This window comes from Charadrius vociferus, unplaced genomic scaffold (genome assembly GCF_000708025.1).
Source record: "Charadrius vociferus isolate BGI_N301 unplaced genomic scaffold, ASM70802v2 scaffold52, whole genome shotgun sequence".
Taxonomy (NCBI): Eukaryota; Metazoa; Chordata; class Aves; order Charadriiformes; family Charadriidae; genus Charadrius; species Charadrius vociferus.
In genome coordinates this window covers 3,840,811-3,861,267 of record NW_009647572.1, presented here as the reverse complement: position 1 = coordinate 3,861,267, position 20,457 = coordinate 3,840,811, and the positions used below count along the sequence as shown (strand labels likewise).

At 36.4% G+C, this 20,457-nt stretch overlaps 1 protein-coding gene across 6 annotated transcripts in view; it reads left to right on the top strand.

The window, feature by feature from the left end:
• NRCAM (neuronal cell adhesion molecule) overlaps positions 1-20,222 on the top strand; it is a 74,176-nt gene extending 53,954 nt beyond the window's left edge. For 4 of the 6 annotated variants that reach the window (XM_009880859.1, XM_009880860.1, XM_009880858.1 and 1 more), the window contains 3 exons: positions 7,768-7,899; positions 9,616-9,694; positions 19,521-20,222. In XM_009880859.1, the coding sequence (XP_009879161.1) occupies positions 7,768-7,899; positions 9,616-9,694; positions 19,521-19,758 (449 nt within the window). In that variant the 3' untranslated portion in view covers positions 19,759-20,222. Of the gene's footprint in view, positions 1-2,168; positions 2,295-3,387; positions 3,541-7,767; positions 7,900-9,615; positions 9,695-18,933; positions 18,946-19,520 lie in introns of all 6 variants that reach the window. The other 2 variants (XM_009880855.1, XM_009880856.1) reach the window with 2 other exon arrangements.
• Positions 20,223-20,457: the final 235 nt, after the last annotated feature.

Below are 20,457 nucleotides of genomic sequence, written 5' to 3'. Positions count from 1 at the left end.
TCTCGCTACCTTCAAGTGGCACAGCGAAGCAGAATGTAATCCCCTTGCATTACCGTAGTGTATATGGTTACATGCTATATTTCCCATAGACAGCTCTGGCTCTGGTATTTCTTAGGGGTATTGTTGTTGACATAGTAACCTAGATGGCTTTTTAAAAATCTAATGCTTTCCATTTGATTTTGTTAAGGTAGTTTTAGTCAAGGAATTAATATATTCTTTAGTATTTAAATATTATATTCCTTATTATTTTTGGTTTAAAGAAATCACATGTAAAATATATAAGCACAACTTACCTGCAGTGACATCAAATGTGGGAATAATTAGTTTAATACATATTGAAGAGTTGAGTGAGTACTACTGGAATAGAGTTAAGAAAAATTTGATGCAAGTATGGGGATAAAAAGTCTGATATTGTGAAAGTTTGTGAGCATGAGAATACATTTTCAGGCGAATTGATGGAATATGCATCATTTCGGTATTTAAAAAAAAACAACTTAGAAACTATAGTTTTCTAGACATGGTACTCAAATTATTTAGTCTGTGCTAGGGGCTTGTATACAAATTTATTTATTTTATGATGCCAAAGTAAGCCATTTTCTCTTTGAATCTCATTTGGAGCTGCTTCCAGTCAGCCCTATGGACAAAGCCATGCTGTTTTGAGGAGAAAATAATTTAAGTACATAGATAAAATCTGTGCAGCACCTCTTGCCTTGAGAACAGGCTTTTGCCCATTTTACTTTCTCACGTAGGTGAAGTCATTGGAATTCTGCCATTTGTCTTTACTGAGACTAAGTTTTTACCTCTGATGTCTCCTGGTCCTTTGGGAAGTATTTTTGATGTTGTTTCTAAAAACGAAGATAATTTTAGCAGAATACAAAAAGTCAGCGGCAAAGCGAGTGAGGCGTTTTCATTGAAAACTAATTTCATGGCCTTGAGGAGCATCCTCTTTGTATCTGCACTATTACACTATTAGAACTATTAAAATCTATTTTTTATTAGTATTAGGCAAAGAAAAATACTGAAATATGTGTCCATTCGTAACAAGCATAATTGGAGAACAAAGAATGAAGGTAGGAGCAAAGAAGTGGCTAACTACAGGGTGCTGAAGAGTGTGAAGTGCTTCTCATAGATGTGGGCGTAAGGCGTATCTGTGAGAAGTACTGTTGTCTAACAAGAACGTCAACAGTAAGACACAGTACCTTAAAATGAACAGCTTCTTGCATTCCGGTGATTTGTGTCCTTCACATCAGAGTATTCTGATATTGGCTTTCCAATATCTGATGTCTAATGTTCCAATGTCTAAAGGTGCCGTGAATTCATTAACATTAATGAAGCTCATTTCAGAAATGGTCTGTGAAAGTAAAGGTGTCAGTACACACATACTTCAGTTTGCTTTCAAATACATGTGTATCACTTAGCTGTTCCTTATTTTAACAAGTAGAACAAATTGAATCCTGCATGAACTTAGAGTGTGCATGTGTTATTCATTTAACAGGTAAGGTTTTATTGTATTATTTAAATGCTACTTTTCGATGCAAAGTGGTTTTACTCTCTATTTTTTCTTTCCTACTATCTCTGATGGTGAAGGATATTCAGAAACCCTTTTTGCAACCTCCCCAGTCATGCACACTGTCCGTCCAACATTCTATAAGGGTATTGTCTTCCTTTTTTATCATTATCAATGCAATAGAGACAAAATCCCGTGAGGGCTTGCAGTTGAGGCATTTGCAGTCCATTCAGTCACACGTGGCGTAAAGGGATGTGTGTACTACCTTCCGAAGTCCGTTCTCTCTTACCATTTCCCGTTACCCTGACAGTGTTCTCACTTTCCAGCTGTCTGCATTTTAATTCTAGATGAATAGAAATAATGTTTTCCAGAATTTTGGCAATTAGGTATTTTAGCGTTTGGCAGTTTTTGTGGTACAGGGCATGCTCAGTAGTGTACACAGATTTTACTTTATAATTTGATAGTATAGTAACTGCCTAGGATTCAATTACCAAATATGCTACTTTAGTCACTAATTTCCAGTAATGGAAATAATGACAAATGTACTGTACTTTGTCTGTATGGTCTAAATTAACATAGTAACTTCTTAAAATCAATTTTTTTTTTTAATTTATGAAGTCACATTTTTGTATTCTGCTTTGTTTTTCTGTTGTGTATTCAGTGCAACCACTTTATCCAAGGATCAGAAATGTTACAACAGCTGCTGCTGAGACCTATGCCAATATCAGTTGGGAGTATGAGGGACCAGATCATGCGAACTTTTATGTTGAATATGGTGTAGCAGGCAGTAAGAAGTCATTTCATTAAATTTTGCTAAAGTGTTCAGATATATTTTCAAAGATTTTTATAGTAAATGTGGTCCTAAATTTGACCCAGTGTTAATGATAGCTCTTAAATGCCTAGAAGAATTATTTTTTACTTTGATCGGGAAGATCAAATAATTTTCATTTTGATGAACATCAATGTGTAGCAGGTATTTGATGCTTAGATAGACTATCAGCCTTTGTTCCTTTGTATTATTTTATAAATTCTTCTGAACGTGAACTTCTAAAAATGTGGTTTGCATGAAATTGTTTGTCATGCAGTGATTACACGTGTAAAAATATGATCACCTGCATTAAAATAGGATATAACAGTTTTCCTAAATTATGTCTAATTCAGGAAAAAAAAAAGAATTAAATAAGTGAGCCAATCAAAACAATATTCTTTGTCAAATTAAACCTTAAACTAATGTATCAACCAACTTATGTACTTTCATTGGCGTAAAACCAGGTTTTAAACTTTGATAATACCAGCAATAATTAAAACACAGTTATCTAATAAAACCAAGATACTTCAGTTCAAATCCCCTGTCCTTCTAAAGTTATGACTAAAGATGACCAATCTGACAATTGGAATATAAATGCACTTTTCTGGATATTGGTCAAATAAGCAGCTGAGACTGTATTAGATATAAGAGAATGATCAGGAAATACGATAGGTTCAGATTTCGAAGTAGAACTTCTTGACTAAAATAAATTTTGACTGAAACTAAAGAAGTGTAATTAAATTATTTAAATCTTTTTCAATGTATTATATAATTGCAAGTTCAATAAGCCTTTTAAAAAAGTACATGAAAATAGTATTTCACTAGTACAATGGAACAAATGTTTAAAATAGTTTCATGATTCATGTACAACGTCTTCTTCAATATATTGCATGCAATATATTATTTGAAGTCATAATTTTGTATGATTTTATTATTTTTTGAGAGAATAGTTTTTTTTTTCAGCCAATCCATAGTTTAGTCAAGTAATTGTTGATAGTATTCTGTGTAGAAATTTTCAGTAATACAGAGAAAATTAAAATTCCAATATGTTGTTTTCCTAAAATTTTTGTAGGCAAAGAAGATTGGAAAAAAGAAATTGTAAATGGTTCTCGAAGCTTCTTTGTGTTAAAGGGTTTAACACCAGGAACAGCATATAAAGTCCGGGTTGGTGCTGAGGGCCTGTCTGGTTTTAGGAGTTCAGAGGATGTGTTTGAGACAGGTCCAGGTGAGGCACACCGTACCAATTCGGTATCATAGTCAGAATTGTGGTAGACCAAGTGCTGAAACGTTGAACTGCTTCTAGCTAAGAGATGTTGGAGCTAGCATCTTTGCATGTTCTTTTTTTAGAGCAATGTTGAATTATTTTATAAACTCCTAAATAATGTCAGCACATTTATTATGTAGATTATGAGTATTTTCATCCTTCCAATTCACGTACTTGTCTGTTGTTTATATTAGGGGCAAGATACTTGGTGCTCACACTCCATCTGTGTGCTGTACACTGAAGATGACCTGTTTAGTTTATTTCTAATTAATATCATTAGATGGCTATATTTAGATAACATGTACTTTAATAGAGCCAAGTATATATTTTTAAATTTAACAATCTCTATATGAACAGTTCTAATACAAAAAATCTGAGCTAAAATGTTTGCATAATCAGAAGTGCAGATTCAATTTGATGTCTCGTGTATTCTATTTATACCAGTGTTGAGAGATGCCTACTTCTGAATGTTTCTTTTCCTGTCATATACTGGTTTTATATAGATTTTGATGTCAGAACTATTTCCTGTGAATAAGTAAGGCTGTTTAAGTTCCTTATGTACATATTTCAGCCATATTTCTTCATAAGCAAATCAGTAATGCTTGTTCATTTAACTCAGAGAAAGGGCTTTATTGGAAGTGTTTTGATGTTATGCTGAATACGTCGTTACCATCACAGCATGTTCTTGGTCAGCTGTTATTTTTTGTTGTGTATTTCCTAGCCACTTTTGCTCATTCCAAGCATTTTGGTCAGTGCATAGTTATTTAGCAGTTGCCTCACCAACTCCAGAATCTTATGATTTAAGAAAGTAGTTTAAATATGAAAATATGCTTGAAAAATATGTAATAATTATCAAACAACAAAGTAAATAATTAATGTGCCAGTTTGAAAGTGAGCACTTTCTAAAATCATAATTTTTTGCTTTGTTTTGTTTCATTTTTCTTCACAGTTTATCATGTTGCAGGAGAGCTTTGAAAATATGATGCTGAATAGCAGTGCCAAGCAAATATGTATGGGCTAAACACAGAGGTTATATGTATGCCAGAGACAGCTAGTGGTTGATATGTAAAGTTTTATGCAAATACACATCCAAAGCCTAAAGCAGCAGTAAAGCAAGGATCAAGACTACAGTATAGTTCAAAACAAGCTGAATGGAAACCTTCCCAAAAGCATCTTTCTGCATAAAAAATACTGAGCCAGTAGATAAGGAATCCTGTGCATACTCAGTCACCTTGGCTTGCGTCCTTGAGTAATTGAGGAAGAAGGGAAATTAAAGACAGTCTTTTCTGCTTCTTGATAATGGAAAGGTTCAGTGTCCAGCATTAAATTATTAACATAGTATATTTCTTACAGAAAAAAATGTGTCACACTGTCTTCAGCCTAGATCAAAGCTTTTAAATGCTGCAAAAAATGAAGTGGACAAAGAGGAAAATATTGGAATATGGAATATGTCCTTAATTAGGAATGAAACTAGAATATTTCGTATGTGAGGCCTTTGCCACATTTTTAATTTGACAAGCATTCCTTCATAGTGTATGGGTTTCATTTTTTGAGCGTACCAGTGCAGTGTATTGCAGTCTCTCCTGCATTAGCAGTTCACCAAGAGTAAATATCTTTCTGCCTGAAGCAAATAATTTGCTTAGCGTAAACAGGTAATGTTGCGCCATTTTTAAGGTTGCACTGAGATCTAGAAACCCTTTCCTACTGGATATGCAATAAGTTAAGAAAGAGAGGAAACTGCATAAGTAAGTTTTCATCTTTACTCTCTCCCATCTATCTTGCATATTTTTATGCATGAGTTGTTTTGCTTGATGCTATTTCTTACTACATTTGAATGCTAAATGTGTTTTTGCGTTTTATCACAGTATGTATTATACAGCCTTTAATGCCTTATTATAAATGGGTATGTGCAAAACTCAAAATAATTTTAACCTCAATGTGGAAACAAAAATTTATTTTAATTTGATTTATAATTCAGACGAAGATTACCTTTGTGATTTTGTTTTTTAAGACTGCCACATATATATTTATATTGATATATTGATATATGGTATATAAAGTATAAATATAATATATATAGAAGTGTTAGATATATCTATATAATGTATATATATTTTGATGCAAAAATAATTTAAATTGGTGTGCATATAAGAAACAATCAGTTTATAAAATATCAGAAAACATAATATTAAGCAATGTCCAGGAAATCTCCTTATCGTAACTACACAGTAACCAGGCACATTCATTCATTGATCTCTTTAAATAAAAATCAAGTCGCAATTTTGCCCAGTAAGACCAAAAAGAAGCACCAAAATAAAGAGTTAATTTTAGCCTAGTGCTTGTGAAATGGAATACATGTTGGCCTTCTATATGGAATGGAGGGTAGATGCTGTCTCCATACATCAGAGGTACATTTGAGCATTGAGAGCTGCTGCTTCCAAGCTGCCTCAGCCTTTGTCTTAACTGATAAATAGTACTGAGACATGGGCGTGAATTCTGGCCTATAACTGAATATTGTTACATTTTATTGTTAGCGTGCTTGCCAGCCCAGTGCAGTCTTCTGTCAGCTAGCTGTCTGCCCAACAAGGCTCAGGTGTTGTTTAAAGGACAGCACCAGCACAGGACACTTGTCACCCAACATGTTTTGTAAGGGGAAGAGTTTATGCTCTCTCATCTGGAATTGTGGCTAGAAAAGTCAATGCTCCATTGAAAACAGATTCTCTCTGATGTGCTTTTATGAGCCTTACCGTGTAGACATATGTTCTCTAAGGAGAGGTGGAAGTCTTTATGGGGCTCTGGGACTTTCACATTTCTGTGTGTAAAGCTATACAGACCTTCCCTGGCAGACATGGGTGAAACACATCGTGCCATGAGAGCTGAAGTACTCACAGCATCCAAACAAAGAGACTGAAGGTCTCAAGTATAACCTGGTCCTAGTGTGAAGTGTCTACTAAGCTGAGATCTGAATTACTATTGATCCTGACTAAAATCCTAGGTAATTTACTGGCTGTTAATAATCCAATACTTTATGTCATAAAGCCAGAAAAAACAACAAACGTTGAACCAAAATGCCACATGTATTATGCACAGAAAGTGTTTTGCATTCCTTATTCATGTGGGAAGGTATCTTTGTCTCTATTTCCTAAATAGAGAGAGTTCTATTGGGCAACTCTTCACAGAGTTTCAGACTTGGGTTTGGGGGCTGGAGGACAAGGTGAAGAATCAACACAATAGGTTTGGATGGATGTCCATCTTCTCCACTTCGTGTCTTCTTCTGTCTGTAGCACGCGTACCTAAATCCTCTCACCCTTCCCACTTTCTCCCAACAGCAAATCCTAAGGCCGGTTGCCCGTAATGTGTTTGCAAACAGGGGAGTAGAAAAGAAGCTTCACCAGGAAAATCCTCCTAATGTTTTGGAGACCAGTAGGGGGGATCCAACCCCCCAGCTGCACAGATAATTCCTGTCCTTATTAGTGACTGTAGCATTTCCTGTGTAGTTTGTTTATCATTTATATCTTCCAGCTAGAGTCAGCATTTGAGGAGAAACAGTGCCAAGGAAAGGCTTCCCAATTACATTGTGTTAAGTCCTCACTAATGTTAAATCACAGCAATCATGATAAACTGTAGGATGAGGTACGGGTTTGAGGAGAGGAAGAGAACACGATGCTTAATAAGGCTTTAAAGGATGCTTCATTGTTGATTTTTAGTTGAAATTGAATGTTAGGGTCTTGAATGACCCATCTGTTTCCCCATTTCAGACTAATGGGAGTGCATTAGCTAATGAGCGTTGCCTTTTTATTCATTTTGAGAATGCAGTCAACATGTTTGTGTGAATTATAATTTGCAATTTCATTTCAGTAGTTTAATTATTGAAAAGTGGTTGAGAAAGGTTTTGAGGTTTGTGAAAAGCAATGCAGTATGTGAGCAGGTTTTGGAAAGTAGTTGCTAAGCTTAAATGTTGCAGAATTCTAATATACACAAAAGTAAGGTCTATGCACATGTACTTGGAAACATTTTAAATAGTGAAAATATTCACAAAATACAGTATCACTGTTTTTTCTAATACTAATTTTCAGATTGAATGTTATTCCTTAATTAATGAACAACATATACTGTCTGTTATTTATTTGAATTAACACAGCATTTAAATGCAGCAAAACATCTCATTTTTCTTCTTTTATTCTCTAGCAATGGCAAGTCGGCAGGTAGACATCGCTACTCAAGGATGGTTCATTGGTCTTATGTGTGCTGTTGCTCTTCTGATCTTGATTTTACTGATTGTTTGCTTCATAAGGAGGAATAAGGGTGGCAAATATCCAGGTATGATATATAACAATGAGAGTAAAAATCATCTACTGGTAACTGATTAAGACAGACCTCACGTTTACTGGAGAATTCACATTTGCTGCTGGTTTACATTTAAAATCAGTCTTATCATTTGGTAAGCTTGTCAGGAGCAATCTGCCTATTGGTAGAAAACCTCAATCCATTTAAGCATAAGAGAAATATCTCCTTTGTTCCTGGAGGGTCATATTACTACATTACCTCTCCAGAGGGGTTTGAGCTTTGTTTGAGATACTTAGTGTGTCCCCCCCCGCTTTCTGACGTCTAAACCAGATGGGTTTAACCCACTAAAATGAGCTGAGTTAGAATTTAATTTAGAAGTTAGTTAGAGTTTTAATTTAGAAAGTGTGGAAACATATACCAGATCATAGCTGCCATGTTACTTTAATGTACTGGGAATACATTTCATAGGACAATTCCTTCATACATTACTTTGTTTCAAATATGTTACCCTTCTTCTCAGAAGCTATGTTGTCTTGAGCCTCTGCATTTTTGCAGCCAAATTTGAACTTACCATCTTTCAGTTAGACTGTCTTTTCTTCTGTAAGTTTTTGTTTACAAGAGTTTTCCTTTTTAGGGCATTTTTTTAGTATTAGGCCTAGGAATTGAAATTAAATCAGCCAGATACATTTCAAGGTGTTATGCATTATTTTAATTATAGACTTAGAAAATACGGTCAGGAATGATTCATATCATCTTAACCAACAGCATATAAACTAATGATGTACAAATTAAGTGTGGAAATTAAGAGTAAAAGATAAGAAATTTAATATTGGATTATGTAGCTGCATCTGCTAAACAAGGGAAAGATTTGAGTAGTAGCCAGAAAAATAGAAATGAAAAGGCGAAAGGAAGAACCATAAAGATAATTCTAGAAGTCAGGATATTATTTACTCTGTCAACAGTGTTAACTTACAGGAATATATGTCTTCTATAAACATCTGTCTTCTCAGGTGCTAGCGGGTTTCTGTGTCAAAGGACACAGTGCTACATAGTTTTTTTATAGGGACAAGTTACATTCATGGATTTATTCCCACCGGTGAATGATGACTAAACCTGTAACAACGATGTGCAAGAGATACAATTGTGTTAAATTTAGGTTCCAGTGTAGGCGGTTTTGCTTTGCTTTTGATTATGTTATGCAAAAGAAGAAATTAACAGACCATGCCTATTTTTTCCAATATTAATAATTCTTAAAATACTGTTTAAAATTCCCCGGAGTCTTAGTGCATGTTTTGGAAGCACAAAGTGTACAAACAGACAGTGAACACAAGTGACTCTGATTCAGTTTTATCAATCAGTTTGAGAGGAATATCAAGAGGGAGCATGGATAGGTAATACTAAATTGTTCAGATTTCAGTAATCAATAGCTCTATTAATAACATAAGTAAAGACAGTATTTTAGTAGGATTTTTAACAAAACTTTCCTTTAGTGCTAGAAATGAAAGCAAGAAAAAGTTCTACTAATGCAGAATGACAGAGTATTTTGTACTTGAATGAAAATAAAACTCGATAACTAATTAACAGAATTCTCCTTCAAAAGCAAAAATGTAACAGCCTAAGGCCCCAGTTAAAAAAATGATTTTTATTCAAACCACGTTCCTGCCAAATGCGATCAGTTTGAGAAATTAAGGTCTTAAGGTTTCTCATCTTGCAGTTTCACGATAAAAATTACTATTTCAAATATTTTAGTGAAGGAAAAGGAGGATGCACATGCTGATCCAGAAATACAACCTATGAAGGAAGACGATGGAACATTTGGTGAATACAGGTGAGCACCTGATGTGGTTTGTCATCTCCACTGTTCATATCACACATGTACTGTATATAATATCACACTTATTAATTCAAAACTAACTTTTTTTTTTCCGTGTTGACAAAGATTCTGTGTTGTATAGAACTATAGATAGCATGTCAACCACACCATTAGAAAAAAAATTGAACATCCAAGCTTAGAATAAGCTATTCACTAATGCAAGGTGGAATCCAGATTCAAACGCAGTAGTCTCAAAGTGAAGCATCTTTATCTACAAACCCGTCTTTCGGGTAGTTAAAATACCAGATACAGTGTCCTTTCAGTTAGGGCACGTTTAGCATTATGGGTTTTGAAAATACGTTCCTAATTGAAGCCTAAAAAAGGCAATCTTGTGTTACGTTGACTGGAAAACAAATGCATTTAAAATGGCTGCCAGTACTAACACCTAATCCAGTAACAAAGAAGTGACGTTATACACGGAGGGGAAGGTATGTCCTACGAGGAAAAAAAGAACTCCCTTTCATGTATTTCAGTACAAGATACATAGCAAGCAGCTTTAAAGCATGCAGCACAGCTCTTATTCCTGACTCTTTTCCTTTATTACAAAGGTAGTCTTGCGAATCTGCTGGCATCGCAAAGAGCATGCTGTGGCAAGTCTGTTCATAGAACAATTATGAGTATAGCTTATTAAATAAGGAGCATTTTATTTGTTGGTTTTGGATTAGTGCAGGAAATAGTGTTATTATTTTCTAAATATGTCAATACCATTATATTTTACCAGAGTCTTATAACAGATGTTATAGTGCATTCCTGTATCAAAAGCATTGTAAAAGCCCTTTATTATTTTGAACTTTGTGACTTTTACAAATTTACATAGAAAAATCATTTTTTTCAAGAAGGATCTACTCTGTTGCCATAGCTTCTTCATATAAGGGAAACGTGCATCTTGATCTGACTGGAATAGATTTACACTTCTGAATGCCAAAGAGCAGTTTCTATTTATTCTTCCTTGATTTAAAAAAAATACAATATTCTGTTCTTAGGTGAATGAGTTCAGAATAGTACTTTATTACAGCATTAAGTGCATATGGATTAATTAAATTCAGCTGATAAAAAGGGAAGTGTGAAGCAGTGTTTGGAAGCAGAGGTAAATAAGTACTGTATAAGTTTTCCTAGGCAGCCCAGTTTGCATTCTCCTTTACTGCTCCTCTGTTTTTCGATACTTGGAACTTTCAGCAGCAGAAACTGACCGTTGTACAGAATTGTACAAAGCATGACCTCAATACGTGTTTTCTCAGGCCTAGAATAAGACTATTCAAGTCTGCTTTCATATGTGACCTGTAGCAAGATTTGAATTTATGTCTCCATATTTAGGTGGCTTGAGTTAATCTATAGAATCATCTAGTGCTTTATTAAATTATTTTATATTACATTTATCCACCTCATGTCTGGTGAATATCAACAGATGCATGTCAAGCTTTCAGACTTGTTCACGTGGAAGAGCTCATCCTATTTACCATGCAAAAACTCCTTTCTAAAATGTATTTCTGTGTAATTAGTCTATATTGGGCTTTCCTCTTTTTTCCTTAGAGACAGGGCAGCAGCAGCAACCAGTCAGATTACAGAAGATATCTTGGCACCCTCTCTGCAGCCCAGCATCACTGCAGTCACTCAGTTCCCAGTTTGTCTGCCTCACATGGAACTGGTCACGATGCAGTGCTTCTTTGAGGAAAAAGGGTATAGGGTTTCCCTTGAAAAAAAAAGTATTTTTTGAAAGATCTAGGAATTCGAGTATTTTGAACTCTTTTCATCACTTCAGGTCCATGTCTGCTTGGACAGGAAAGAAACTGGACAAGGAAAAGAAAAGAAAAGGTAGCTGTGCCAATTCTCCTGAAGCAGTCCCTGTCTTTACCAAAGCAAAGTCTGTGAGATCTGACAGATCCAGCTTCTTCAGAAGGTCAGGGGATCAATACTCCAGCACCAGATCAGAGACCTCCTACACCAGGAGGAGGGATAGGCAGTCCTCAGAGCTTACAAGGGTTAGTTCTGTTTCTGCTTCCCTCTGCCGAGAGGAAAAGAGGTCAGACGAATGGAAGTACAGGCATGGCTCTAGACATCATGCTTCTGAGCAACAGATAATGGGGTCGGAGGAGGGCTCAGATTCTCAGGCAGGACAGCCATCCCCTTTCCAGCAACCCCTCAGCTGCAACTCCATTCGTGGCTCACTGGCAAGGCAGCATTCTTCTCTCCAGCACTGGTTCAACCAGACTCCAGACTACAGCTCAGATTCAGAAGACACTCAGAGCTCCTACCACAGGAAGGTAAGACCTTCTACTACTACTCACTTCTCTGAATCTGAAAAGAATTCATTAATGAAATCTGTAATTTTGCCTGAGCTAGCTACTGTCTTAAAGGATGCTTTGACAGCAGCCAGACAAAGTATAAGTTCTGTGGCACAGGCTAGGTCCCATTCAGTAAAGCATCCCAGGGTACCAATTACAGAAGTTCCAGTGGTTCCTCTAGAAGTGACTGGGAGCAGTTCCCAAAATTTTGAGTCTGATCATATGGACGGTTTAAAAGATCAAACTACTAGGAAGGAGAAATCTGAGGCTGACAAGGTCTTGGAGGTTGAGTCATCCCCTGAAGATGGGGAGGTGTCATCTGAGTCCCCTACAGAAGACCAAGAAGGACCAGATCCTCTGCGTAAGTTTGACATGGAGAATCAGAATTACCTGTTCAAGCACATAAAGAGAGTGTTAATGCTAAAATCTTCGAAATCTGAGTGTGCTTCAGAAGAACTACCTATCCCCTCTGAAGAAGGCAAGGTAGATAATGCGCTTCCTATCCATTCAGCAGTGGAAGAGCTTGTCTGTAGGATTTGGGGTAATCCTGAGGCGAAGTATGAAGCCCCGGCAGTCCTACGTAAGCTCTATCCTCTTCCAGTGGATAAAGCTGCCTTGTGGGGGACCTTGCCTCAGGTAGACAGGGCATTGGTTAGTGGTGATACTGTGCTATCGGTCCCTGCTAATATGGATGCTCTCCCTAAAGATCCTACTGATAGAAAGGTTGAGGAAGCAATCAAAAGATCTTTCAAGCTAGTTGCAGCCCAGCTTGGAGTATCTATCTACTGCACTTATGCTTCTAGAGCATTACTAATCTGGTTGGAGGAGGAGCGAGCCAGATTCAAAAAGAAATGGGTCCCATCTGGTGCCACGCAGAGGAAACGCAGGCTATGTAAAATTGCGGCTGATTTTATCCATGATGCAGCTGAGGATTCTCTGAGACTCACCATTAAAAATCTGGCATGCCTCACTGTAGCCTGGAGAGCTATATGGCTACGTCCTTGGACCTCGTCACTAGATCTAAAATGTAAACTGCTGTCTTTACCATACACAGGCGGCAAGCTGTTTGGTGAATCCTTGGTCCAGATCATGAAGGATTTCTCAGAACACAAACGCTCCCTCCGTCAGCTGAAAAAAAAGAGCTCTGCTGCAAGCTCTTCGTTTTCTTATCCTCACAAGTGTCTGAGCTCCTTTCGTTCTCCTCCGAAGTTTAAAGGAGGGAAGGGAAAGTATAAGGTCTCACAATCATTTCATGCCAAGTACGAAAGGACATCTCACTTTCAGAGAGACGCCAGACTCTCAAGAGGAACTTTCTAAGAACATAGACTTGCGTCCTCCCTTTTCAGGAACTGGGAGGAGTGAAAGACTTGGAAATTTGATACTGAGCAGACTTCAGTATTTCTGGATGGATAAGCCCAATGGTTATAAAAGTAGTTGTTTAAAAATAAGATTTAAATTATTAAATTACTTAAATCTCAATGACTAATTAAGATCTTCTAGAGAAGTCATAGCTCTCAATTTCAGGGGAGATTTTTGTCCCATTCAGTTTCTAGGCTTCCCAGTATTCTTGGGATGGCTTGGACTTGTTTGAAGTGTTGCACTCTTCAACTTCATCTAACTTCATCTTTCTGCAGAATCTGCCAACGTCATATTTTCCTGCTGTATCGATTTAACGAAGGAAATAATGCTTTAGGAAACACAGGTGTTCCAGGAACCACAGAATGACGGGGTACACTATGTTCCTGTGACTGGAGGCGTACCTGCGCCTTTACATAAGGGAAAACAGCGCCTCTGTAGCAAACTGATTGCACTACAATTGCAATGGTTGTAGAAGACTGAGATAGTGGATTGTGGGCAGTCAATGCTTACACCGAGAAACTGCAAGAAATCCAAGAAGTACCGCAAATATATGTTTATTTAAATTAAAATTAAAGACTATCTAGAGCCCCTGTACAGGTCAGTGTAGCTGTATACATCAGCCTCGATTTCCATCCTGGGCCCTAAATCAAGAGAAATTAAAAAGTTATGGCATCTACAGACTTATGGATTCATGGGTAGGGAATTCGTGGGTAGGGAGAGACTGCGGGCTTCTTAGTTAACTTCACAAGAAACATGAAAGTCTGGTGTCTCATAGCAGTCTGCAGAATGTTCTTTGGAAGATCAAACAGGACAAGGCAGCTGCAGTAATAGGACTGCTACTGTGGTAACGCAGGATGTTTGCACATTTTGTTGAATTATTTTGCCTCTTTTCTTCAGCATTTTGACACACACAATATTTTTCCTTCAAATTCTTGGATATGCTAGGAGAGACTTTCTGGAAATGGTTGGTGGAGAGTTCTGAGATTGCTAGATAATATATTACTCTTCCTTCTTGTTCTGAGTTGATTAACAGTGAGAATATAGTTTGTAACTACAACAGATTTTTTTTTCTCTTGTAGTTATTCAAGTTTTATAGCAGCTGAGGTGTGTTTTCAGGGGGACCTAGCAATGATTTGTGCCTCAGCACCGTAACTCTAAGCTTGGTCCCTTCTAGCACAAGAGGTGATGTCAATGGACTGCCTGAAGAATTCTTCTCTCTGAATAGTCCGATTGGATTTGGCAGTGGTTTTACTGTGTCCTCATTTACGCACACGAGCTTTCTTTGATGGTTATTATTTTTATTCTCGAACATCTGCGTCACTACTTTTTAAATCAGTGCTTTGATTTTCCTTTGCATAATTTTCCAGCAGAAATAGCAAACATGGAAAGTTGGTTGAATTTCTCTCAAGCAGATTTTTCTTTAAAATTTTCACAAGGAGCGAGTCAGGTGCTTTGACTAACAACAATTCTTTCAAACCATTGCCATTTAAAGCCAGAAATTAATCTTCCGTTTTTTCTAGCTTCTGCCAGGATTGAAGATTGAGTATTACAGAGGTGCTAAAGAAAAACTACTCAGAAAACTAGCATAGATGTGTTTATGTCTTAGCTAGATTGGGAATAGTAAAATGTTTTGAAGCCTGGATTGATACAGGTGCATAAGTGTATAGGAAAAGCATTTTTCATCTGCACAGTCCTATCAGTGTAGGAGCGTGAGCAGAAACCTCTTCGGTTTTGGGGCAGAGGTTCTCCTGGAGCATGCAGGGAAGCCATAGTGTAAGGTACTTCTGTGGCTTTATGTGACTGTTATACTTAAACATTTCTGGGCTGTTGACCTGAGGGCACAGAAAAAGGAATTTACTGCCAACAGTTTTCATCTTCTGCATCCTCTTTCTGCGTCCAGTAGCCCAGAATGCTTTACCCATTTTGTTTGTTTTATGTTGCCTTTCATCTGACAGTTGTGTTCTAAGGAAAAGTAGTATATTGCTAACCATATATTGAGTCTTTTTGCATGTCCATGAATGTGGCAAAGTTTAGTGGGAACTAGTTGCCTGCTGGACTGCAGAGGCATCGTAAAACTGTCTTCCCCATTCTGACTGGTTGCTGCATGTACCCATATCTAAGGAAGAAAAATTGAAAAGTTGAAAGAAGAAAGGAGATTTCAAGGTACATATTTCTTTCAATAACTGATGAGCTTGTGAAATGGAAGTAGTTTTTTTAAAAAAATAAGTTTGTTCTTTGCACTTACACATGTTATTGTCACCTCTGTACTTCATCATATCTCGTAATCATTAGCTGCAAGTTTGCTATGTGTTTCATTAAACTAAGAAGAAAAGGAAATATGCATTCATATATTAGCAGTTGTTTATGAAAAATATTTGTCATGCTTTTAAAGTGTGCTTTAATATTAAACACTGTTCTTACTAAAAGGGCAAGAAACGTGGGTGGTACATATCAGTACTTATCAAAATGACTGGTACATATCAGTCTTCACTGAGCAACATTCATCCCTAAAAAACTAATAGTATGGAATTTATTTGTAAGACAACAAATAGTAGAAGTATCCCTGCACTTAACTTTCATGGCTGTCTGATTTAAATATAAAATTCATACCTGTTCTCACCTCTTGTTTTGTTCCCTCCTAGTACTTACTGTCTTACTATTTCATTATATGCATTGCATACATGACACATTTCAAAAACTTCTTCAGTTTTCCACTGTAATTTTAGTCAACCTAATTTGTACTTTATTTTTCATTTCAAGATATTACAATAGGTTAGTATAAAAGACCGCAAGCAAAATCACAAACAGTTAAAATAAATTATGATCTATCCTGGTTGCATTTTGAAACAGTTTTTGTAAGCAAGATTAGCAAATTTTGCAGATACTGTATCAAAATTTATGGCTTTGATATGTTTCTGCAATATAGTATTATATATTCTACAGCCTAAAGTGTTCTATAGCTCTTTGGGCATCTGTATTCATAATCCAACTCAGTGGCTTTTGCAGTTTGCTTGTTAGCGGCAAACAGAAAATACGTTCATTTCCCCAGAGCAGCAGAGTCCCTTCTCTGTTTTGCACCCCCAGGGTTACAAAAGTGCTGCTCAAAATATTGATTTCTTCACTTTTTTGCTCTCTCTCCTGCTTGCTGGTTTCCTTTTTATTCCTCAGTTTCCTTCCCTTCCGCCCAAAACATGGTATTCATGTAATACAAGAGTCATCATCCAGTTTGATAAAGAATAAATGGTACCGTGGCATAGATTTCCTTTTCCTGAACAAGGAGTGGGAAGCACCCTGGATAATCCCATGTCTTTTTCTGCTGCCAGAGTCTTGGCAGAACTTCTTTCTGGACTCATATCCTGCAAAAAGGGAGGGAATCCCCAGATTCAGATTTGATTTTTGCATCTGCTGTAACCGTGCTCTTACCCCAGTGCCCACCTCTGTGCAGATACACTCCTGGGTAAATCTGCAGTTTCGTTTGTTTGTTTTTAATTATAGACACAGTAGAATCTGCATCCTCACTAAAATATAGAAAAATCACAGACACAATGCAACTGTGTAAGTATTTCTTCATTGTTTGGCTTATAAATAAACTTTTTTTTTTTTTTCTCAAAAATGCAAACACGAAAACCCTAAGAGCAGAACTTCCCGTACCCAGATTTGTCTAAGTTATAATTGGAAATCGAGCTTTATATTGGATTAAACACAAAAATGTGGATATTTTTTATACAATGATGGTGTATTGTTTATTTAGTGTACATTCCACCCTGGTGAATTACACTGGATAGGGTCACACTTTAGAATATTTGCACAGTTTCTTGGCCGGTTGGAATATGGTACAAATGCAATTTTAATTTCTTTTCATTCCTACATATTACAGTGCAAGTTATTATGAAGCTACTCATCTAAAATTAAACAGCAAACCATATGTGCAGTGTTCTTTCCTAAATGCTATTACCCAGAAAGCGTTAAAGACTGCAGGTCATTCTTCTTTGGGAGGAGGACCTGGTACTCCTTCAAAGTGAGGGTCTGGTCTTCATTTGGTTTGTGTAGCCTGTTACAGTGACTCTAATGCCCTCTAATGAGGACAACGGAGAACCTGCATTGCATGTGATTTTTAAATAGTCGATTCTGTCTTCAACCTTTTAAATACAGGGTCCTTCCAGAATGAACTCGCTTCAGTAATGTCTCTGTAATCCGCTTGTGTTTGCAGTGTTAGGAACATTTGCACTTTGCTGCTGGACTTTTGACATTTTGGAGTAGCATTCTTTTAAATGTTACTACCCTATATGTTTGCAATATCAGTGAGCACAGAAGATCAACAATATGATATTTATCCTCATGCCATGTACACAGCATTAACTGAAAACAAACTTAAGAAGGATACAGTCATGCTTAGAGTTTTTGCCCTTGTGTATTTAAAACATGAAGGTTTTCTCATATAATAAGATAGATATTCCTACCACTTCTTTCTTGTGTATGCATAGAAGAATAAAATTTCTGGTATGCTTTTTCTGTAATTATTAGAGGTGTACTTTTAGAATGTGATAACTTGGAGTCTTCAAAAAAAGGTGCTGAGATAAGGAGAAGCAGCTTGATGGCAAATTGGTGTAGTGGTTTTCTAGCAATAGTGAAATGTTGCTCAAGAGGGTATTTGTTAGCTAACAATATCATCTGTGTGACCTTGTATTTGCTATGTATGTATGGTTTCTCTGGGTGTTCAAAGATATTCATTAGAAAAAAAAACAGGAAATATAATTATTGGAAGAGCTAAGGTGTTTGTTTTTAGGAGTTACACAGTTAAAATAATTTGCTGAATATATATTCAGCCTAATATTGTGGATATTGTAAATATATTTTTGTTTCCTTGATATTCTAGACATGCTTCTTTATATTTTCCAGAAACTGCGAGTCTTTAAATATATAAATAAATAAAAACCCCAAATCACTTACTCTTGTGTACCCTATATGCAAGTAAAGTCACGTTCTGTTCGAGACAAGGTAAATAATTGCACCCAAAAGTGCAGCTGGCAATAGTGGGTTTTAATTGGAAATGCTTTAGAGCTGCTGCCGAAATCTTCATCTTGAAACTGAAGTGCAGTGTAAAGGATTCTGCAAAGAGCCCAGCTACATCTATTTCATGAAATACAGGCTTCCCACAGCTGCAAATGGATTTGGGGATGCTGATGGTGCTGCAGCTTTTCCACTGAGAAGGGAACGACCACAATACTTTGCTACAGAGATCTCTCCTCCCTGCCTTTCTTTCCTTTCCTTTGTCTGTAGTCCTCCAAATCCCCATCATCATGTTATCAGTTACGGGTTAGGATAAGGAGGTTGATCTGATAAGTAATGAAAAAGCTAAGCATGCTCTTAACTGCTCAACTGTAGCTACTGTCAGATAAATTGTTGCTTTAGCTATGTACAGTAAATGTTTTAGCAATTTTAAGAGCAAATTATTACTGATAAAATACTGATCACTATCAGGATATGGACTTTGCTTTTCTTCTTAGGCTATTTTCATTTGTTTCTTCTGCACCCTTTTAATGGAATATGTAGGTCTCTTGAAAGGTAAGGTTGAAAATTGCAAGTCTGGCCTGCATTATGTAACAAATTATTTGAAATGCAGTACTTTTATTTTCTTTATACCAGTAAAGAAAATCAGTATATTTCATTTAACCAAGTTCATTCTTCATTCATGTTCAAGGAGTCAAAGAAATTAAGAAGTTTAACAGACTAACTTCACAGCACATCATAAGCTTGTTACTTTGGAGAACAAATGATTTTTTTTTTATAACTTTACAACCCACTTTTTAATGCTTGCAGTTGTATCTAAATTGCTTCCAAGTGAAGGGTACAAGTCTTATCATTGAAAAGTCATGCACGATGGGGAAAAAAAGGAAAAAAAAAGAAAAAGAAATCACACCCCCCCCCTCCACCGAAGACATTCTCTGTTTAAACCATTCCTACACCATGTATTCATGTCAACTGCATCATATTGATCTGTCTCTACAATGTGATGTGGGTTTACTAAAGGATTATAAGGCTGCACACATGCTTTTTATAAACTCTGCATGCATGGCTGATTTTGTCTTAATATACAGTACATCGGTTAATTCCTTTTGTTTGTTTGTTTGTGTCTCCAGTGATGCAGAAGACCATAAACCTCTTAAAAAAGGAAGCCGGACGCCTTCAGACAGAACTGTGAAAAAAGAAGACAGTGATGATAGTTTAGTTGACTATGGAGAAGGTGTAAATGGTCAGTTCAATGAGGATGGCTCCTTTATTGGACAATATAGTGGTAAAAAAGAGAAAGAACCTGCCGAAGGAAATGAAAGCTCTGAGGCTCCTTCTCCTGTAAATGCCATGAATTCGTTTGTGTAACCACAGAACTTGACCCCCTTGTATCTTCAGTTCGTTTAAAGCACTTGCACATCCTCCTTCTCATACTATGAACATGCAGGTAACGGAGCTCCTCACCACAAGATGTTTATGCTATGAGAATATGCAGGTCAACACAATTATACAGCATAACGACACATTAAGTGGTATGTTAGTATGAATCAGAATACAAAATTCAAATTCTGTTCAGAAGTTGGGTATTTTTACTTTTTTAGAAGGAACTGACACAAACAATAACATCGGCTTAGAATTTTGTTTTCTGTTGAAAATACGGTATAATGCATGGAAAAAAAAAAACGCTACACAATTCACAGATAATCTTGTGTACGCTATAAAAACATGGTTTGACAATTTGTTATGCAGTCCTCAGCTGAATCCCTGGATATGAATTCCGTTTTCATTGTCAGAGTGTTATAGTAGTATTATATAGAACTTCAATGTCTTTGTGGACATTGTTGTGAAATTGGTGACTTAATGTCTAGCTATCATATGTCTTTTTGCAAGACAGTTAGGAACAGTATGTACAGTATATAATTGCTAAATGATTTAAGTATGACACTTGCATTTGCTGATGCTTAATGAGACCCTATTATCTGCTCTTTGCTCCTATTACTTTATAGCCTTTTTAATCTATCAAGTATTACAGCAGTACAGTGTTCTATTTTTACATCAAAACACATT